Source organism: Bolinopsis microptera, chromosome 2 (assembly GCF_026151205.1).
Source record: "Bolinopsis microptera isolate Bmic1 chromosome 2, MBARI_Bmic_1.0, whole genome shotgun sequence".
NCBI classification, from domain to species: Eukaryota; Metazoa; Ctenophora; class Tentaculata; order Lobata; family Bolinopsidae; genus Bolinopsis; species Bolinopsis microptera.
In genome coordinates, this window is record NC_087073.1 from 896,049 (window position 1) to 919,233 (window position 23,185).

The window sequence follows — 23,185 nt, forward strand, 5'->3', positions numbered from 1 at the left end:
TTATGTCCAACCAGAATCTTTTAAATTATCCTCTGAACATATCCTGAAAGTTTGAGGGCGATTGCTCAAAAACTGTCGAAGAAGATCGATTTTTAGACTAGATTTTCGGTACACATGAGTGCTGACCTTTGACTGGCGATAACTTCGGCTAGGAATAACATTTTTCCATAGGACCAAAAGCAGCAGATAGATATTACTCCCCTCTGTTGGAAACACTTAAAAAATCAATTTCAGGAGAAATTTCAAAAATAACCCCCCTGCCCCCTTAATAAACTTGTGTTCTCAATTTCATAAAACATTTTTCAATTTTACTGCCCATATTAGTACAATCCCATTACATCCACTAGGTTTAAAATGTCTGACAAGCCAATGATGCCAAAAATTGTTCAACCTCTCTGTTTTTCATTGAGGTAATAATTTATAATCAAATTTGATAACTAGTATGTATGTGCCATGTAGAGAATGTACATTTTATTTCTATTGTCATTGTAAAGATAGTTCAATGATACACTCGTATTAAAACCAATTTTCATTTTCGTTTGTCTCCCATCCCTGAGAATTATAAAGACCAGATTTTATATTTTAAGTTTCTATAGACAAAGATACATAATATTATAATAACTGTGGATACTAGATGTATGAAATTTTAACAACATTACGACCTTGAACAATTAATTAGAAATATCTATATAACATATAAGTTGCCCAACTTTGCAAACAACCGTTTCAGAAGCCTCAAAAACCACACGGCACGTAAATCCAACGCTTACCCTTGTCTCAACACAATGGAGAGGTTAAAAGCTACAGGAGACAACTGCAATACAGTACGTGTAAACGTGCTCACACCCAGTCCAGAACGCTTTCTTCCCTCCACTAAACCAGAGGTCACTGTACTGACGCCCAGTCCTGAACGCCTTCTTCCCTCCAGCAAACCAGAGGTCACTGTAATCAGTGACGATTCAGGTGCAGTGGTTTTACATATTACTTAGACTTAGACCATTTCAATAGTCATTCGAATTTTTGGTCACAAACCTTCTTGAGAGTAATTAAAACTTAATTACAACTACAATTAGATGATATCCCAGATGTGGAAGAGCCCTACTCGCTTCCGCCCACTCCTTCTATCAGTGACGACAGTGACGACCTCTTTGTTCTCTCCTGCCTACCTAAAGTTAAATCGGTGTGTAAACAATATATCAGTTATTTGACAATAACAGTTTGTATAAGTGATTAAACTGATAAGGAAGTTGAGTCAATAATGTGATGTGATTCCACACACGGTCCAGTTGTTTCTATTAGTGTTTCTAATAATTACAATTTTTTATTATCATTGAGTGGGCTCAATAGTCTATAAATAGCTTACAATCAACATTGAGATGCACGTCTTAACAAAAGCACCAGTGTAAAATCACCAATGGCAAAACTTTTCAGCTCAACGATCCAAGTTCACACAAATATTGCATACTGGAAATCTTACTGGACATTAATTTTCAGGTGACATCGTTAAGTGAAACTTGTAGAAATAACGGTCTAGATAACCGGAGTTTAGTCCTCATTCCTACCGTCAAATCAGTAAGTTCTTCCTTAGCATTTGTAAATTTCCTTTAACTCTACAAAATCAACCAACTTTGCTAATTTTACTATTTCTTTTTAGTAAGTGCAGTATGATATGTGATCGTCATTAAGGTATACGGTTACGTAACGGTCTTATTCATTACATGAGACTTGAGAGCCATATTACGTGTACATCAGTTACAGGTAATGATATGGATCTGTTGTACAAGTAATATGTGTTGTTTGCATCATATGATGGTGTACACTGTACAAGTTCTACAACGTATCATCATAACCAGAACTAATGTTTAGTTACGTTATATATACTCTCATAACTTGTAAAACTTGTGACCATCAAGACGAGATCAGCTATAATATTATGTGTATAATAAAGAGATCAGCTATAATATTATGTGTATAATAAAGAGATCAGCTATAATATTATGTGTATAATAAAATAACTTATACTGCTCGATATAAACGTGTATATTATGCGCTCTCTGCTCTGGTATAATCATCATAATGACATACATTTTCTCGTGTGTGAGAGAGGAGTCGTCACTACAAGTCGTCTCTGTTCAGGTAACTATGGTTACTAGTGTAGGTAACTAGGGTTACTTGGTTACTAATGTAGGTAACTATGGTTACTAATGTAGGTAACTATGGTTACTAATGTAGGTAACTATGGTTACTAATGTATGTAACTATGGTTACTAATGTAGGTAACTATGGTTACTAATGTCTCTGTTCAGGTAACGACGGTTAGGGAGAGTGATGAGATACCAAGTAATCTGAGAGTGCACCCCTGTCACTGGCGTGACTGCCACACCTCGTGTGAGACTCCTGAGTCGCTACATATACACATCCTATCCCTTCACGCCACCGTGTATGTTAATTGTTAATCTTATTCTAATCTATTGTTATTTTAACACACCTCTTGATTCGGATGGTAAACTAACTAAAGTACTAAAGTAACTATTGTTACGGTACTAAGTGTATGATCCCCCCCCCCCCTAACTAAACTATTGTTACCACCCGGCTTATCGGAACTACCAATGCTCAATGCTATTGTTACTGATAATTTTACCATTTTGGTGCAGCTTAAATGAAGATGCAATATGAAAGCTTAGTAGGTGACTGGCGCTCAGAGCTGATTGCGAGAGTAACTAATGTTTACGACATATTGTTGGTGAATACTTATACCTTATACAGGGAGGCGATGAGTTGCGGGTGGGCTGATTGCTCAGTGTACGGCAAGAAGTTCCGGAACGTAGCATTGTTCGGAAGACACGTACAGACCCACACAGGGGCTCTCAACTTCGCCTGTATCTGGGAGGGGTGTAGTGAGAGGTGAGTGTTAAAGTTACTTAGGGTTACTAAGGTCACTAATTTAGGTAACTAGGGTTACTAGTGTAGGTAACTAGGGTGACAAATGTAGGTTACTAAGGTCACTAATGTAGGTAACTATGGTTACTAGTGTAGGTAACTAGGGTTACTAATACTAATGTAGGTAACTAGGGTTACTAATGTAGGTAACTAGGGTCACTAATGTAGGTAACTAGGGTTACTAATGTAGGTAACTAGGGTCACTAATGTAGGTAACTAGGGTTACTAATGTAGGTAACTAGGGTTACTAATGTAGGTTACTAAGGTCACTAATGTAGGTAACTAGGGTTACTAATGTAGGTAACTAGGGTTACTAATGTAGGTAACTAGGGTTACTAATGTAGGTTACTAAGGTCACTAATGTAGGTAACTAGGGTTACTAATGTAGGTAACTAGGGTTACTAATGTAGGTAACTATGGTTACTAGTGTAGGTAACTATGGTTACTAGTGCATGTAACTAGGCAGTGTGACTAGATATAGTATTTAACAGACTATTAATAAAAACAACACAATCCCACCACACGCCACATTACACACTCACTTGTCAAGTTTCCGTGTGTAGCAAGCAACTATTTCCTGCCTGCAGGGGCCCAGGGGCCATGTCATCAGTAACCATAGTAACTTAAACATGTCATCCCTCTAAAACCCCGTCACTCCCTCGGCGCGGGGGCAAATTACATTTTCTCACAGCTGCAAATTAGTAGTCTAGATTAAAAGGAAACTGCACATCCCTGTTGACTGTAGGTACACTACCTCACTACATACACACTGCTGCTACAGTGTAGTCCGCACCAGACTGCCAGTCCTATACTGACCACCTTTACTGGCTAGGTCACACCTAATATTAGGGCTGTTAACAACAACGGAAGGACCTGGTGGGGGGTGACGTCATGACCTGGCTGGTGACGTCATGACCTGGTTACAGCTATGTCTGGGGTGTATTCCTGTTTCTGACGCAATGACACTAATTTAATTGCTCCCGAGAAATGTGTGGTATCAAATAGCTCGCTTTCTATACTAGGTAATACTTACTCCCAAGGTAGGTACTACACGTTAGTTTACAATTATACGTCTACACTCTACAGTCTACATGTACGTGATAATGCAGATTATGTAAAATAATCCCAATAATTTGTCTTGTTATCACATTTAAATTCAGGAAATATCCTGGATCATTCAGTGTACAGGGTGTTCCGAGACTCGTGTCCAAATTTTGAATAGCTCTCAAAATCTAACAAATGAATCAAACGGTTTAATTTTTGTTTTAAATTGTAGAGAAATTATTACTTTTTACAATACATAACAAAAATAAATCTAATCCTTTAACAATTTTTCGAACCAAGCCCCCTTTCTGCATAGAAGGTTTTGAACCCATGGAATCATATTGTCTATTGCACGTTTTACCATGTTAATTTAAAACTTTTTAGCCTCCCTTCTGATATTGTTTTTCAGCTGTTCTATCGTTTTTGGGACTGGGTCTAAATAAACACGTTCTTTAAGATAGCCCCACAAAAAGAATTTTGAAAACCAATTTCATTTAATTTGCTCCTTTATAAAATAAATGAATTGTAATTTCAAATTTGGACACGAGTCTCGAAAACCTGTAGTACAGGGAGTAGAGGTTTAGAGTGTTCCTAAGGTAGAGGTTTCAGAGTGTTCCTCAAGTAGAGGTTGCAGAGTGTTCCTAAGGTAGAGGTTTCAGAGTGTTCCTAAGGTAGAGGTTTCAGAGTGTTCCTAGGTAGAGTTTCAGAGTGTTCCCTAAGGTAGAGGTTCAGAGTGTTCCTAGGTATGAGGTTTCAAGTGTTCCGTAAGGTAGAGGTTTTCAGAGTGTTCCTAGGGTAGAGGTTTCAGGAGTGTTTCCAAAGGTAGAGGTGTCAGATGTGTTCCTAAGGAAGGAGGTTTCAGAGTGTTTCCTTAGGTCGAGGATTCAGAGTGTTCCTAAGGTAGAGGCTTCAGAGTGTTCCTAAGGTAGAGGTTTCAGAGTGTTCCTAAGGTAGAGGTTTTAGAGTGTTCCTAATGTAGAGGTTTCAGAGTGTTCCTAAGGTAGAGGCTTCAGAGTGTTCCTAAGGTAGAGGTTTCAGAGTGTTCCTAAGGTAGAGGTTTCAGAGTGTTCCTAAGGTAGAGGTTTCAGAGTGTTCTAAGGTAGAGGTTTCAGAGTGTTCCTAAGGTAGAGGATTCAGAGTGTTCCTAAGGTAGAGGTTTCAGAGTGTTCCTAAGGTAGAGGTTTCAGAGTGTTCCTAAGGTAGAGGTTTCAGAGTGTTCCTAAGGTAAGGTTTCAGAGTGTTCCTAAGGTAGAGGTTTCAGAGTGTTCCTTAGGTAGAGGTTTCAGAGTGTTCCTAAGGTAGAGGCTTCAGAGTGTTCCTAAGGTAGAGGTTTCAGAGTGTTCCTAAGGTAGAGGTTTTAGAGTGTTCCTAATGTAGAGGTTTCAGAGTGTTGCTAAGGTAGAGGTTTCAGAGTGTTCCTAAGGTAGAGGTTTCAGAGTGTTCCTAAGGTAGAGGTTTCAGAGTGTTCCTAAGGTATGTACAGGAGTAGAGGTTTCAGAGTGTTTCCTAAGGTAGAGGTTTCAGAGTGTTTCTAAGGTAGAGGTTTCAGAGTGTTCCTAAGGTAGAGGTTTCAGAGTGTTCCTAAGGTAGAGGTTTCAGCAGTGTTCCTAAGGTAGAGGTTTCAGAGTGTTCCTAAGGTAGAGGTTTCAGAGTGTTCCTAAGGTAGAGGTTTCAGAGTGTTCCTAAGGTAGAGGTTTCAGAGTGTTCCTAAGGTAGAGGTTTCAGAGTGTTCCTAAGGTAGAGGTTTCAGAGTGTTCCTAAGGTAGAGGTTTCAGAGTGTTCCTAAGGTAGAGGTTTCAGAGTGTTCCTAAGGTAGAGGTTTCAGAGTGTTCCTAAGGTAGAGGTTTCAGAGTGTTCCTAAGGTAGAGGTTTCAGAGTGTTCCTAAGGTAGAGGTTTCAGAGTGTTCCTAAGGTAGAGGTTTCAGAGTGTTCCTAAGGTAGAGGTTTCAGAGTGTTCCTAAGGTAGAGGTTTCAGAGTGTTCCTAAGGTAGAGGTTTCAGAGTGTTCCTAAGGTAGAGGTTTCAGAGTGTTCCTAAGGTAGAGGTTTCAGAGTGTTCCTAAGGTAGAGGTTTCAGAGTGTTCCTAAGGTAGAGGTTTCAGAGTGTTCCTAAGGTAGAGGTTTCAGAGTGTTCCTAAGGTAGAGGTTTCAGAGTGTTCCTAAGGTAGAGGTTTCAGAGTGTTCCTAAGGTAGAGGTTTCAGAGTGTTCCTAAGGTAGAGGTTTCAGAGTGTTCCTAAGGTAGAGGTTTCAGAGTGTTCCTAAGGTAGAGGTTTCAGAGTGTTCCTAAGGTAGAGGTTTCAGAGTGTTCCTAAGGTAGAGGTTTCAGAGTGTTCCTAAGGTAGAGGTTTCAGAGTGTTCCTAAGGTAGAGGTTTCAGAGTGTTCCTAAGGTAGAGGTTTCAGAGTGTTCCTAAGGTAGAGGTTTCAGAGTGTTCCTAAGGTAGAGGTTTCAGAGTGTTCCTAAGGTAGAGGTTTCAGAGTGTTCCTAAGGTAGAGGTTTCAGAGTGTTCCTAAGGTAGAGGTTTCAGAGTGTTCCTAAGGTAGAGGTTTCAGAGTGTTCCTAAGGTAGAGGTTTCAGAGTGTTCCTAAGGTAGAGGTTTCAGAGTGTTCCTAAGGTAGAGGTTTCAGAGTGTTCCTAAGGTAGAGGTTTCAGAGTGTTCCTAAGGTAGAGGTTTCAGAGTGTTCCTAAGGTAGAGGTTTCAGAGTGTTCCTAAGGTAGAGGTTTCAGAGTGTTCCTAAGGTAGAGGTTTCAGAGTGTTCCTAAGGTAGAGGTTTCAGAGTGTTCCTAAGGTAGAGGTTTCAGAGTGTTCCTAAGGTAGAGGTTTCAGAGTGTTCCTAAGGTAGAGGTTTCAGAGTGTTCCTAAGGTAGAGGTTTCAGAGTGTTCCTAAGGTAGAGGTTTCAGAGTGTTCCTAAGGTAGAGGTTTCAGAGTGTTCCTAAGGTAGAGGTTTCAGAGTGTTCCTAAGGTAGAGGTTTCAGAGTGTTCCTAAGGTAGAGGTTTCAGAGTGTTCCTACACTTTACCTCATAATATTTATATTACATGATAATAATTACACTTTCTTCCAAGACTCAAGTCAAAACTTACACGGAGTTAGATAATTTGTTTCTTTGTATTAATTAAGAATTAAATTTGTCGCTAACGGTAGGAATTGTGAACCTTATGTTAAGAACTTATTCGTCAAATTTTAAAAATCTAACTGTTATTTAGATGATATTATCATACTGTTAAGGTAACTACGCAAATTTAAAAGCTTTCTGTTCGAACTACATTCACTCAGTCTAATGTTAAATTATAAAAATAGCATTATATTTAACTATGACTGTTGTGATGAGATATAAACTACTATGTCGGAACTAACTACAGCAGTTGAATTAAATACACATCCCCTGGGACCGATTGAAGAACAGTGGATTTAGCATATTACGAGGAACACTGACTTGATCAATGACATACACGGGTCTGTAATTCTAAACTATAAAACATATCTACACGTAAACTCATACGCTACAAACTCTATAGAATATTCCTGAAACTACTGCCTACTCAGTGAGGATTATGAGGTACTCTGAGGTACTCTGTGGTGAGGTGCTCTGAGGTGCTCTGAGGTGAGGTACTCTGAGGTGCTCTGTGGTGAGGTGCTCTGAGGTGCTCTGTGGTGAGGTACTCTGTGGTACTCTGTGGTGAGGTGCTCTGAGGTGCTCTGTGGTGAGGTACTCTGAGGTGCTCTGTGGTGAGGTACTCTGAGGTGCTCTGTGGTGAGGTACTCTGTGGTACTCTGTGGTGAGGTACTCTGTGGTACTCTGTGGTGAGGTACTCTGAGGTGCTCTGTGGTGAGGTACTCTGAGGTGCTCTGAGGTGAGGTACTCTGAGGTGCTCTGTGGTGAGGTACTCTGAGGTGCTCTGTGGTGAGGTACTCTGAGGTGCTCTGTGGTGAGGTACTCTGAGGTGCTCTGTGGTGAGGTACTCTGTGGTACTCTGTGGTGAGGTACTCTGAGGTGCTCTGTGGTGAGGTACTATGAGGTGCTCTGTGGTGAGGTACTCTGAGGTGCTCTGTGGTGAGGTACTCTGAGGTGCTCTGTGGTGAGGTACTATGAGGTGCTCTGTGGTGAGGTACTCTGAGGTGCTCTGTGGTGAGGTACTCTGAGGTGCTCTGTGGTGAGGTACTATGAGGTGCTCTGTGGTGAGGTACTCTGAGGTGCTCTGTGGTGAGGTACTCTGAGGTGAGGTACTCTGAGGTGCTCTGTGGTGAGGTACTCTGAGGTGCTCTGTGGTGAGGTGCTCTGAGGTGCTCTGTGGTGAGGTACTCTGAGGTGCTCTGTGGTGAGGTACTCTGTGGTGAGGTGCTCTGTGGTGAGGTACTCTGAGGTGCTCTGTGGTGAGGTACTCTGAGGTGCTCTGTGGTGAGGTACTCTGAGGTGCTCTGTGGTGAGGTACTCTGAGGTGCTCTGTGGTGAGGTACTATGAGGTGCTCTGTGGTGAGGTACTATGAGGTGCTCTGTGGTGAGGTACTCTGAGGTGCTCTGTGGTGAGGTGCTCTGAGGTGCTCTGTGGTGAGGTGCTCTGTGGTGAGGTACTCTGAGGTGCTCTGTGGTGAGGTGCTCTGAGGTGCTCTGTGGTGAGGTACTCTGAGGTGCTCTGTGGTGAGGTACTCTGAGGTGCTCTGTGGTGAGGTACTCTGAGGTGCTCTGTGGTGAGGTACTCTGAGGTGCTCTGTGGTGAGGTACTCTGAGGTGCTCTGTGGTGAGGTACTCTGAGGTGCTCTGTGGTGAGGTACTCTGAGGTGCTCTGTGGTGAGGTACTCTGAGGTGCTCTGTGGTGAGGTGCTCTGTTGTGAGGTGCTCTGAGGTACTCTGAGGTGAGGTACTCTGAGGTGCTCTGTGGTGAGGTACTCTGAGGTGCTCTGTGGTGAGGTACTCTGAGGTGCTCTGTGGTGAGGTACTCTGAGGTGCCTGATTTCGGAGTTAGAAAATAATAATATAGAGGTGTTTTAAAGCAAGGGCGGATAAGTAAGATTACTGAGGTGGAAGTGAGGTAACGTATTATGAGTCAGTTAAGCATATTATTATTATATACACTAACAGGAATACACATGGGGTCGATGTATGGTCGATTGAACCAGGTTAATTTATATTCCCTGTAAATAATTAATTTTCTCATTTGTCACCTGTCAGGTAGGTACTAGCTGAGAATAATGAGAGTTATTTAAGGCTCACTTTACTTTAAATGGGCTTATTATTGCCCTCTTTTAAGATTTTGTCATTTATGTACATAAATCAAATCCAAGTCTCCAGCTTAAGATGATGGGTAAAGATATAGTCAGGTCATAAGCACTTAATTGAGGAAGTACTTATTACTTACATGTACATTTGAGAAGCATGTAGAAGTTTATACATCCCAGACTCCAGAGTCACCTAGTCTAGCGAGTAGCTACTATACTATACTATACTATACTATACTATACTATACTATACTATACTATACTATACTATACTCTACTATACTATACTATACTATACTATACTATACTATACTATACTATACTCTACTCTACTATACTATACTATACTATACTATATACTATACTATACTATACTATACTATACTATACTATACTATACTATAATATACTATACTATACTCTACTCTACTATACTATACTATACTATACTATACTATACTATATACTATACTATACTATACTATACTATACTATACTATAATATACTATACACTATACTATACTATACTATACTATACTATACACTATACTATACTATACTATACTATATACTATACTATACTATACTATACTATACTATACTATAATATACTATACACTATACTATACTATACTATACTATAATATACTATACACTATACTATACTATACTATACTATACTATACTATACTATACTATACTATACACTATACTATACTATACTATACTATACTATACTATACTATACTATACTATACTATACTATACTATACTATACTATACTATACCTGCTCAACCCTCATTTTCAGCCACACTCTCAATCTTAGAATCTCAGCTTCTGCAACTATCTTAACCTAAGTTCACAATATTTTCCATTAATCTCTACCACTGTTACGGCTCACTGCGCATGTTGTCAGGACTACACTGGCTCACTGCGCATGTTGTCAGGACTACACTGGCTCACTGCGCATGTTGTCAGGACTACACTGGCTCACTGCGCATGTTGTCAGGACTACACTGGCTCACTGTGCATGTAGTCAGGACTACACTGGCTCACTGCGCATGTTGTCAGGACTACACTGGCTCACTGCGCATGTTGTCAGGACTACACTGGCTCACTGCGCATGTTGTCAGGACTACACTGGCTCACTGCGCATGTTGTCAGGACTACACTGGCTCACTGCGCATGTTGTCAGGACTACACTGGCTCACTGCGCATGTTGTCAGGACTACACTGGCTCACTGCGCATGTTGTCAGGACTACACTGGCTCACTGCGCATGTTGTCAGGACAACACTCAGGACTCCAGTATTGTGTTATTATCTTCTGTGCTCACGTTTAAGACTGAAGGTGTAAATTCTCGACATATTCCATCATCCACAAAAATATACTCAGCTACTGTATTATTATATATAAGTCACGTGGCTGAGAAATTAAGAAGATAAAGTGAGCTGTTGAGATGACAGCAGTTATTAATTGCACGACATGTGTATTTTCTTATTTTACAAGCTGGACAATATGTCTGGTATGCCGACAGGAAATGTACAGATTAGGAGATATAGTGCTCGAGTCGGTATGTACCAGGGTACTGGTTTCCAGGGTACTGGTTTCCAGGGTACCGGTTTCCAGGGTTCTGGTTTCCAGGGTACTGGTATCCAGCGTGCCGGTTTCCAGGGTGCTGGTTTCCAGGGTACCGGTTTCCAAGGTACCGGTTTCCAGGGTACCGGTATCCAGCGTGCCGGTTTCCAGGGTACTGGTTTCCAGGGTACTGGTTTCCAGGGTACTGGTTTCCAGGGTACTGGTATCCAGTGTGCCGGTTTCCAGGGTGCTGGTTTCCAGGGTTCTGGTTTCCAGGGTACTGGTTTCCAGGGTACTGGTTTCCAGGGTACTGGTATCCAGCGTGCCGGTTTCCAGGGTACTGGTTTCCAGGGTACCGGTTTCCAAGGTACCGGTTTCCAGGGTACCGGTTTCCAGGGTACCGGTTTCCAGGGTACCGGTTTCCAGGGTGCTGGTTTCCAGGGTACCGGTTTCCAGGGTGCCAGTTTCTAGGGTACCGGTTTCCAGGGTACCGCTTTCCAGAGTGCCGGTTTCCAGGGTACTGCTTTCCAGGGTACCGGTTTCCAGGGTACCGGTTTCCAGGTTGCTGGTTTCCAGGGTGCCGGTTTCCAGGATACTGGTTTCCAGGGTATCGGTTTCCAGGGTACCGGTTTCCAGGGTACCGGTTTCCAGGGTACCGGTTTCCAGGGTACCAGTTTCCAGGGTACCGGTTTCCAGGGTAACGGTTTCCAGGATACCAGGGTACTGGTTTCCAGGGTGCTGGTTGTCAGGGTACTGGTTTCCAGCATGTAAAAGGTCATTAAAGTAGTGCCGTAGATCTGGCACTTCTCTAACAGTCGCTGGTGACAGATCAGGCAGAGAGGTAATCCATATCGGTGCAACCATTTACCTTGTATAGTGTACAGCCTTGTACTTTACACATAGTGGAGCTAGTCTGTGTTGGTGCGTTGTGGGTGTGTGGGGTGTGGGGTGTGGGTGTGGGTGTGGGTGTGGGTGTGTGTGTCATGTGGGTGTGGGTGTGTGGGTGTGGGTGTGTGATGTGGTGGTTGTTGTGTGTGGTACTGCTTGGGGATAAAGTTTTCCCCTCTATAACGTTGTATTTTTGCATCCAGTACCCCAAATCATAAAATAATTCCATCACTCCTTACCTACTACCTGTACCATTATTTACTTATAATAAACGCTCCTTAATAGGGGGGGGGGTCCTGGGCAAGGGGCCAAAAAGGGCAAACTTTTTATTTAGATTTCTAAAAATTTAGGGAAAATACTCGGACCGAAGATTTTGTGAGTCAAATATTTTTTCGTTTTTCGAAGTCCACACCTACTCTTCGATATACGATTTTGGACTCGAGGGTTCCCCTTTGTAAGTGATCGTTCACATATTACGTAGTCAGCCGAGGGGGAAGGGGTTTCTAAATGCTTACGGTTGATTTGGGGGGGGGGGGGGGGGGTTTGATCTTTGATTACATAATGGGCATAATCAACATTTTATTTTTTACCCTCTAGAATAACAACAGTTTGACAATATTTTAATTCAAATTCCACACAATTTCACTCTGATAGAAAATATTTTTGTCCGAGCCATTCTCGATACGTATCGAGAGACGAGAATGACTCGGACCAAACATTATTTTTTCTAGAAACCACTTTTGTCCGTGTTTCATGCTACCCTGATCATTATGAGCCGAAAATATTGTGTCCAAATCATGTGCGAAAATTCTCATAATGTTTGTCCGTTAATGTCCGTCAATGTAGGACATAGGCGGACATGTCAGCCAACCCCCCCCCCCCCCCTCCCCCCTTATAATTATCATGGACATTGAATCAATCTGAAGAAATGAGCGTGAATTTTAACATTATTGCAGATTTAAAGAAGACAAATATCTCCAAATACACTTGTCGACACACCTACGACAGAAATTCAAGAAGAAAAGTGATGACAATAAGAAGAAAAAGAAAGAAGAAGAACATTCCAAACAAATCGCCAGATCACAGTGTCTCAGAAAAAGAAGATTGGTGTCAAACCGTCCTGTTATTCGACAAAACTTTATCAACAGTAAGTAGTCACTAGTTATTTGTAAGTAGTCACTAGTTATTTGTAAGTAGTCACTAGTTATTTGTAAATAGTCACTAGTTAACAGTAAGTAGTCACTAGTTATTTGTAAGTAGTCACTAGTTATTTGTAAGTAGTCACTAGTTATTTGTAAGTAGTCACTAGTTATCAACAGTAAGTAGTCACTAGTTATTTGTAAATAGTCACTAGTTATTTGTAAGTAGTCACTAGTTATTTGTAAATAGTCACTAGTTATTTGTAAGTAGTCACTAGTTATTTGTAAGTAGTCACTAGTTATTTGTAAGTAGTCACTAGTTATTTGTAAATAGTCACTAGTTATCAACAGTAAGTAGTCACTAGTTATTTGTAAGTAGTCACTAGTTATTTGTAAGTAGTCACTAGTTATCAACAGTAAGTAGTCACTAGTTATTTGTAAGTAGTCACTAGTTATTTGTAAGTAGTCACTAGTTATTTGTAAGTAGTCACTAGTTATCAACAGTAAGTAGTCACTAGTTATTTGTAAGTAGTCACTAGTTATTTGTAAGTAGTCACTAGTTATTTGTAAGTAGTCACTAGTTATTTGTAAGTAGTCACTAGTTATTTGTAAGTAGTCACTAGTTATTTGTAAATAGTCACTAGTTATCAACAGTAAGTAGTCACTAGTTATTTGTAAGTAGTCACTAGTTATCAACAGTAAGTAGTCACTAGTTATTTGTAAGTAGTCACTAGTTATTTGTAAGTAGTCACTAGTTATTTGTAAGTAGTCACTAGTTATCAACAGTAAGTAGTCACTAGTTATTTGTAAGTAGTCACTAGTTATTTGTAAGTAGTCACTAGTTATTAGTAAGTAGTCACTAGTTAATTGTAAGTAGTCACTAGTTATTTGTAAGTAGTCACTAGTTATTTGTAAATAGTCACTAGTTATCAACAGTAAGTAGTCACTAGTTATTTGTAAGTAGTCACTAGTTATCAACAGTAAGTAGTCACTAGTTATTTGTAAGTAGTCACTAGTTATTTGTAAGTAGTCACTAGTTATTTGTAAGTAGTCACTAGTTATCAACAGTAAGTAGTCACTAGTTATTTGTAAGTAGTCACTAGTTATTTGTAAGTAGTCACTAGTTATTTGTAAGTAGTCACTAGTTATTTGTAAGTAGTCACTAGTTATTAGTAAGTAGTCACTAGTTATTAGTAAGTAGTCACTAGTTATTTGTAAGTAGTCACTACTGGTTACCATAGTTACACTAGTTATTTGCTGGAAATATTCCTTAACAATCCTAGTAATGCACGGAATCTTCTAGAAGGTTAAATATGCAAGCCTGTTGGTACTTCAGCTGCAATGTGGTCATTACTCCTAAGTTTTTAGGTGTCCTGCCGACTTTTTATCGAATAAACTGTGGTTCTAACGCGTCATGGGATGGTTAGCATACTAATTTCATCCTTTGTAGCTTTGTGTACCTCTCTCTTTTTTTAATAAATTTCTTACACTAAAGGAATAAACCGGCGTCTTCTCCATTTGCCGTTGGATTCCATATCATTAGTATATACTATATATAGTATCATGAGTATTAAATTAGAAATACATATAAATATACTATATATCATAGAGTAGAGCATAACTGTGACTCTGAAAAACGATCAGGTTTAAAATAATTATGTGTGCTATTAGATAATGCAATATCCGGGGTGAATCCTTTCCTTTTATGATTTTTATGGTTCTTTTAAGAGTTGAATCAGTTTTAAAATAAGGTCGGGGACTGTCACTAACGGAAGAAGGCCTTTGGGCGGTGCACAATGTACTAATGTAGGTTCAACTGCTTTTTGTAGGTTTTGACTGCTACTGAAAGGCGTGTTAATGATAAGATGGCTCAGGTTTGATAGAACTAGTGTGGTATACTTGTTACCATAGTAACTAGTGTGGTATGTTAACTAGACTAGGTATGTTTTCGTATGGTAGTTATCATATTAGCAGGTTGTTATAGGCTAAGGTTAATTAGTCGGGTTGCACGGTAAGCGGACTGAAACCTTAACTAACTGAATTCCTTAATTCCCTAACCATTACTACTACTAGTTACCATAGTTACACTACTAGTTACCATAGTAAACATTACTACTACTGGTGTGGTAGAGATTCAGCAAACTACTAGTTACCATAGTTACACTACTAGCTACCATAGTTACACTACTAGTTACCATAGTTACACTACTAGTTACCATAGTAACCATTACTACTACTGGTGTGACACGTGAGCTCGTAGTAAGAGGGAAATGCATGATTTCAGGTAGATGTGTCACGTGACTAGTCATACGTTCTGGAGGACCACGCCCTAGATAAGGCCTAATAATGTATCTCCTGATGACAATTGAAATAGAGCGGACACCATCCTAGGACCTAACGGACACTGTTGACTAGATCCTAACGGACACCATCCTAGGACCTAACGGACACTATTGACTAGATCCTAACGGACACCATCCTAGGACCTAACGGACACTGTTGACTAGATCCTAACGGACACCATCCTAGGACCTAACGGACACTGTTGACTAGATCCTAACGGACACCATCCTAGGACCTAACGGACACTATTGACTAGATCCTAACGGACACCATCCTAGGACCTAACGGACACTATTGACTAGATCCTAACGGACACCATCCTAGGACCTAACGGACACTGTTGACTAGATCCTAACGGACACCGTCCTAGGACCTAACGGACACTGTTGACTAGATCCTAACGGACAGTCTATTATAGCATCTTCAAAATATTATTGACGTAATATGTTAACGGTCCCTAATACCAGTATTCAAACTGGTGTTAAATTGGCTAGCTGCCATGTTAAATTGGCTAGCTGCCATGTTAAATTGGCTAGCTGCCATGACACACATATAACAGGACCCTGAAAATTGAGGCCCACAAATTTGTGTAATTTCCTAATTGGTGTAGGTAACACGAAACTAAGCGTGTACCTCCTCAGTCAGATTTAATTAAGTGCATCATCGGAATACTGTGACTAATTATAATACTGGACTTGATGTTTGTCTCTTGCTGGTATGTGGCCTGCTGATGTTGATCACAGGCCTCCCGCCTCATACTGATTGTATTAATAAATAAGTGACGAGGTGCACTGTATTATATGTGTTTAGAGTATGATAGCCACACGGTATAGTAATATGTAATATTAGTAATATGTAGTTTGCTAATGAAACCGTAGGGTCAGTGGTCGTGTACACCAGAGTGCTGTGTACACCAGAGTGCTGTGGTTGTGTACACCAGAGTGCTGTGTGCACCAGAGTGCTGTGTGCTCAGCTCATTATGCAACATGTCATCTAGACGGGCGTAAAGGCGTTTTGTGGAACAATAACCTCAAATACTCTGGACGATACGTTTAAATTAGACAATACGACACTACTCCAAATAGTTAGTTTAAATTAGACAATACGACACTACTGCAAATAGTTAGAGAAATTCCTTCCGGTGTTAGGATAATTGTTCTTAAATTTGTATCACGTTGGGACAAATCGAATAGAATTTCAACGTTAGAGCGTTACTGCTATTGGTATCGGTCGCCGAGAATGTTCGTCAAATTTGGTGATGATGCAGCACGGCAAATTGTTGGTTATTTTCAGAGATTACTTAGTCTGAATAATACCTCTACCGTAAATAATGGTAGTTTAAAGGTGAGTTTTGGCCTAAAGAAGTGAGGACCTAGCTATTTTAGTTCCATAACAGTATTACATGGAGTATATTTGAGTCGCCTGCAGTACCATGCGAAAACTGCTCGCATTTCTTTCAATATCTTGTGCATAATCAAGTTATTAAAGAATTTAGAAAATCTGGAGCAACATGCACACGTTTTTTTCATCCTGCGCGCTCCAAAAGGAAACAATTTCGGCATTATTTTAAGATGTCTAAGACTAAAAACCACAATGGTCATTGTCGACTGTAACATTTGCGCGTTACGCGCGTTGTTTTGGAAGTATATCGATCAGATGATGAGACATTTTATCCTCAGTCTTGGACGAGAACGGTATCGATAAGAAGACGATGAAATTTTTGCGGAAGAAAGTATGCCAGATCAAACGATGTGCTGATGGGTACAGGGCCATAGAGCTATCTGCAGATGTACGTACCGTGCAGCTAGTTATCTACAATGTAAATTCAATGCTTTGACAAACTGGTAATAATTCAGTCGTTGTGTTGAAACTTATAATTTTGTTAGACAAACTTTTTATCTTCAGAAAGTTGGCTACAGGCATGACGCGGTAACTGGCAAACAGTGGCTTTTACAGGCTAAGAGAGAGCGGTCAGTTTTTTGAGATAATCTTCCTAAACTTTTGTACATAATTCATATTCCTTTTTTCATTATCTTAGCTAGCAGCTAGTGTATCCTTCAGTCTTGTAATTTGACGGTTTGTATGTAATTTTAGGACACTGATGCGTTGGTCGACCAACAAGAACGCAAAGATCTGTGTGCCATGGAAGAAGTGTCCGGATGATGTCTTGATTCAGTTAGGACTACTTGCAAAACAACCCAGAAGACGGAAACAGAGTAGGACTCTAATTTTATGATGACGATTGTTGCAAAATGTAGCTTTATATAAAGTATAGTGTTACTTTATATAAAGTATAGTGTTACTTTATATAAAGTATAGTGTTACTTTATATAAAGTATAGTGTTACTTTATATATAGCTATACTATATATAGTGTGTAAATAGACAGTTTTATTTAAATTTTACTTGATAGAAGTGACCTTAGTAAATAGTAGACGAATGCTTCTCTTTGCTTTGAATCAATTTTACATTTAATTTGTTTCTTTTATCAGATATATTTATTGGAATATGTTAAGGTTTTAGGATTGAATTTTATTGGCAACAGGATATAGGTTGAGTCCTTTTTTATTGGATGTGAGTGCATTAAATTCCTGATCGCCAGCTAATCAAGCAGAATTGTGGGTCTTTGTTCATTTTCTTTATTTATGTAGATTTATTTCATGCAGCCTTTCATTGTTCATTATTAGTTCTATTGACGATTATCCTTAAATTTTATGTAACAACGATTTATTTAGTTTACGATTTGTCAAACAAATTATGCTCAACAAAACGCTCATAGTTCGTTCACGTAATACGTGGTTAAATGAGGGGTACGTAATGACAATGGTGTTAAATAGGCCAACAACTGGTTTATCACGTAACATGTGAACCATCCTACGAGGTTTATATATAATGCCCATAAACGATAATAGGCTGTGATGATGATAAGCACTTGCCCTCATTGCTAGAAATAAAATCCAGTCCACGGTGAACTTTGCCACACCACACGTTGCATGTCACTTTTTAACAGAAACTACAAGGACATAACTGCAGTCCACCAGCTGGTACAAGGTGAACTAGTTAACTGCAGTCCACCAGCTGGTACAAGGTGAACCGGTTAACTGCAGTCCACCAGCTGGTACAAGGTGAACCGGTTAACTGCAGTCCACCAGCTGGTACAAGGTGAACCGGTTAACTGCAGTCCACCAGCTGGTACAAGGTGAACCGGTTAACTGCAGTCCACCAGCTGGTACAAGGTGAACCGGTTAACTGCAGTCCACCAGCTGGTACAAGGTGAACCGGTTAACTGCAGTCCACCAGCTGGTACAAGGTGAACCGGTTAACTGCAGTCCACCAGCTGGTACAAGGTGAACCGGTTAACTGCAGTCCACCAGCTGGTACAAGGTGAACCGGTTAACTGCAGTCCACCAGCTGGTACAAGGTGAACCGGTTAACTGCAGTCCACCAGCTGGTACAAGGTGAACCGGTTAACTGCAGTCCACCAGCTGGTACAAGGTGAACCGGTTAACTGCAGTCCACCAGCTGGTACAAGGTGAACCGGTTAACTGCAGTCCACCAGCTGGTACAAGGTGAACCGGTTAACTGCAGTCCACCAGCTGGTACAAGGTGAACCGGTTAACTGCAGTCCACCAGCTGGTACAAGGTGAACCGGTTAACTGCAGTCCACCAGCTGGTACAAGGTGAACCGGTTAACTGCAGTCCACCAGCTGGTACAAGGTGAACCGGTTAACTGCAGTCCACCAGCTGGTACAAGGTGAACCGGTTAACTGCAGTCCACCAGCTGGTACAAGGTGAACCGGTTAACTGCAGTCCACCAGCTGGTACAAGGTGAACCGGTTAACTGCAGTCCACCAGCTGGTACAAGGTGAACCGGTTAACTGCAGTCCACCAGCTGGTACAAGGTGAACCGGTTAACTGCAGTCCACCAGCTGGTACAAGGTGAACCGGTTAACTGCAGTCCACCAGCTGGTACAAGGTGAACCGGTTAACTGCAGTCCACCAGCTGGTACAAGGTGAACCGGTTAACTGCAGTCCACCAGCTGGTACAAGGTGAACCGGTTAACTGCAGTCCACCAGCTGGTACAAGGTGAACCGGTTAACTGCAGTCCACCAGCTGGTACAAGGTGAACCGGTTAACTGCAGTCCACCAGCTGGTACAAGGTGAACCGGTTAACTGCAGTCCACCAGCTGGTACAAGGTGAACCGGTTAACTGCAGTCCACCAGCTGGTACAAGGTGAACCGGTTAACTGCAGTCCACCAGCTGGTACAAGGTGAACCAGTTAACTGCAGTCCACCAGCTGGTACAAGGTGAACCGGTTAACTGCAGTCCACCAGCTGGTACAAGGTGAACCGGTTAACTGCAGTCCACCAGCTGGTACAAGGTGAACCGGTTAACTGCAGTCCACCAGCTGGTACAAGGTGAACCGGTTAACTGCAGTCCACCAGCTGGTACAAGGTGAACCGGTTAACTGCAGTCCACCAGCTGGTACAAGGTGAACCGGTTAACTGCAGTCCACCAGCTGGTACAAGGTGAACCGGTTAACTGCAGTCCACCAGCTGGTACAAGGTGAACCGGTTAACTGCAGTCCACCAGCTGGTACAAGGTGAACCGGTTAACTGCAGTCCACCAGCTGGTACAAGGTGAACCGGTTAACTGCAGTCCACCAGCTGGTACAAGGTGAACCGGTTAACTGCAGTCCACCAGCTGGTACAAGGTGAACCGGTTAACTGCAGTCCACCAGCTGGTACAAGGTGAACCGGTTAACTGCAGTCCACCAGCTGGTACAAGGTGAACCGGTTAACTGCAGTCCACCAGCTGGTACAAGGTGAACCGGTTAACTGCAGTCCACCAGCTGGTACAAGGTGAACCAGTTAACTGCAGTCCACCAGCTGGTACAAGGTGAACCAGTTAACTGCAGTCCACCAGCTGGTACAAGGTGAACCAGTTAACTGCAGTCCACCAGCTGGTACAAGGTGAACCAGTTAACTGCAGTCCACCAGCTGGATTTAGGAGCTACTGAGGCACATTATATTATTAATATTATGGATACGACGCGGGCACGGAGCATGCAATTTCGTATCGAATCATCTCGTAACCAATACGTCGCGCGCTTATTTTACACACTGATAGTACGATAGACTTTTGATGATATAATGTCGTCGCGGCTTACCTAAATACATGTTAGCGGGGGAAGCTAACGTGGCGATTTGTTGATCGTTTAATTATTCAGAGTTTTATAACAGATTGTGTACACGTAGTAAATGGTCGATACTACTTTAGTTAATGGACCAGCTGTTTCCAAGGAGAAAGTTTAACTGTGGAGTGTGTGTGGTATATTCAGCTGCCTAAAATCAGTCTGTTTCTGAGAAGTTCGGTAGAGGGAAGAATGAGGCTAATTTAGGAGGAATAGGAAGATTTGTAGTTACACTACTAGTTACCTGGTTACTAGTGTAGGTTACCATGGTAACTATAAAGATTTGTCTCCTGAATGTAGAGTATCTCACAGTAGATCAAGGTTTTATTTCTACCGTATAATTTATGAAAACACGAAAAATCAAGACTCAGATTCTAATGACGATTCCCATGAAATATTTAAAATAAAGTTACAATCAAATGTGTCTGATAAAAGTTAAATAAACATCCTGGAGTTTGAGGTACTAGATACTAATAAACATAATTACAATTTAACATCATATCAGATGTTTTTACAGTCTTAATTCTTCTTATTCTTTTTCTTTTGTTTAACAGCAAGTTTGGCTCTGTTCCAACTATACATCTTATAACCAACGAACCCTGTAAATAATAATTTGTTATATCAAAGTAGAAAAGTAAAAACTGTTAAAAATTAATAAGATTTAACATCATTATTTAATATTTTGATGTTATAAATCATCATCGATATAATACCAAGAAACAACATTTAAAATGAACAGTAAATTCCTCACCAAACATTGCAAGAACAACAATGGCAGGAAGAACAAACACAGCCGGGTTATACTGCTGACCAAACAGCCGGTCTCCACCTATTTCAACCATCTTGCCCTTAAATTAGATGAAACATTATTGTGTGGGAAATATACCAGATTACCAGCATTTTATTAATATAAATTGAATATGTGAGCTATAGGAGTAAACAAGCAATGAGCAGTATTTAAGATGAAGCGATCAATAAAATTGCCACTCCGAGCCAGGGTATGAGCGTTATCACTGAGTCAGATCTAGTCTCATTAGACGGTCACGTGAAAAAACATAAGCTGTTTCAATTTCATTGGATTTCAGTAAACGATCAATCAAATCAAGTGACTACCCAAGTAAAAATAATCACGTGACACACTGCCCTGTACGGGAACCTAAAATAGCTGGGCCTAGCTGTTAGAGGGCTGTTAGGGGGCTGTTAGGGGGCTGTTAGGGGGCTATTAGGGGGGCTGTTAGGGGGCTGTTAGAGGGCTGTTAGAGGGCTGTTAGAGGGCTGTTAGAGGGCTGTTAGAGGGCTGTTAGAGGGCTATTAGGGGAGCTGTTAGGGGGCTGTTAGGGGGCTGTTAGAGGGCTGTTAGAGGGCTGTTAGGGGGCTGTTAGGGGGCTGTTAGAGGGCTGTTAGGGGGCTGTTAGAGGGCTGTTAGGGGGCTGTTAGAGGGCTGTTAGGGGGCTGTTAGAGGGCTGTTAGAGGGCTGTTAGGGGGGCTGTTTGAGGGCTGTTAGGGGGCTGTTAGGGGGCTGTTAGAGAGCTGTTAGGGGGCTGTTAGGGGGCTGTTAGAGGGCTGTTAGGGGGCTGTTAGAGGATTGTTAGGGGGCTGTTAGAGGGCTGTTAGGGGGCTGTTAGGGGGCTGTTAGAGGGCTGTTAGGGGGCTGTTAGGGGCTGTTAGGGGGCTGTTAGAGAGCTGTTAGAGGGCTGTTAGGGGGCTGTTAGAGGGCTGTTAGGGGGCTGTTAGAGGGCTGTTAGGGGGCTGTTAGGGGGCTGTTAGGGGGCTGTTAAAGGGCTGTTAGAGGGCTGTTAGGGGGCTGTTAGGGGGCTGTTAGGGGGCTGTTAAAGGGCTGTTAGAGGGCTGTTAGGGGGCTGTTAGAGGATTGTTAGGGGGCTGTTAGAGGGCTGTTAGGGGGCTGTTAGGGGGCTGTTAGAGGGCTGTTAGGGGGCTGTTAGAGGATTGTTAGGGGGCTGTTAGGGGGCTGTTAGAGGGCTGTTAGGCGGCTGTTAGGGGGCTGTTAGAGGGCTGTTAGGGGGCTGTTAGGGGGCTGTTAGAGGGCTGTTAGAGGGCTGTTAGGGGCTGTTAGAGGGCTGTTAGGGGGCTGTTAGGGGGCTGTTAGAGGGCTGTTAGAGGGCTGTTAGGGGGCTGTTAGGGGGCTGTTAGGGGGGCTGTTAGAGGGCTGTTAGGGGGCTGTTAGGGGGGCTGTTAGGGGGCTGTTAGGGGGCTGTTAGAGGGCTGTTAGGGGGCTGTTGTATCTATTTGCTGCGCTGAAACCCTGATGTGAAATACAAACATGTACAAAAGCTATGGTCTTTACATTTACCTCGCTATGTCAAAGTACGTACCTGAATAAGCTTGTTTAATGATAAAATGGTCAAACTTCAAAGAATGAGTAGTCAATCAGTGAAACAAGCAGTTCATAAAATTTGATAAAAATCAATTATCATAAATAAATCATCTATTTAACAAAAGTGTCCATCATACAAAACAAATTGTTGACAAAATGCTGGTCAAATATAAACATTAATTTAGAACAATTAGCCAGTTTGACAAGGTATCATAATAACATGTGACAGACCCGACAGCTGGAGCCCGGAGCAGGGACTGAACGAGGTCAACTCGATGAAACATTGCAACACAAGATAAGGCAGATAACTGTTTAGTCACCAGCACACGTGACACCCTGTCACATGACACACTACCCTGTCACGTGACCCACTACCCTGTCACGTGACACACTACCCTGTCACGTGACCCACTACCCTGTCACGTGACCCACTACCCTGTCACGTGACCCACTACCCTGTCACGTGACACACTACCCTGTCACGTGACTCACTACCCTGTCACGTG

The 23,185-nt window shown here is 41.7% G+C and overlaps 1 protein-coding gene and 1 long non-coding RNA gene across 3 annotated transcripts; one reads left to right on the forward strand and one right to left on the reverse strand.

Moving 5' to 3' along the window:
- The first annotated feature begins 351 nt into the window (after positions 1 to 351).
- Positions 352 to 17,433, forward strand: LOC134811472 (transcriptional activator cubitus interruptus-like). Of its 2 annotated transcripts, none has more exons than XM_063818314.1 (10): positions 352 to 410; positions 731 to 963; positions 1,074 to 1,180; positions 1,495 to 1,572; positions 2,307 to 2,440; positions 2,767 to 2,904; positions 12,624 to 12,814; positions 16,829 to 16,938; positions 17,055 to 17,119; positions 17,244 to 17,433. In XM_063818314.1, exons 1-10 carry the CDS (start codon positions 355 to 357, stop codon positions 17,383 to 17,385), a joined length of 1,254 nt encoding a protein of 417 aa, XP_063674384.1. In that variant the 5' UTR covers positions 352 to 354; the 3' UTR covers positions 17,386 to 17,433. The 2 variants fall into 2 exon arrangements, with proteins under 2 accessions (XP_063674384.1, XP_063674385.1); XM_063818315.1 differs by having other exon boundaries at positions 1,086 to 1,180.
- Positions 17,434 to 20,764: 3,331 nt separating this feature from the next.
- On the reverse strand, positions 20,765 to 21,212 carry LOC134811817 (uncharacterized). Its single transcript, XR_010159850.1, has 2 exons — positions 21,096 to 21,212; positions 20,765 to 20,943 (listed from the first exon to the last, which is right to left on the reverse strand). It is a non-coding gene; the product is annotated as an uncharacterized LOC134811817 (long non-coding RNA).
- Positions 21,213 to 23,185: the final 1,973 nt, after the last annotated feature.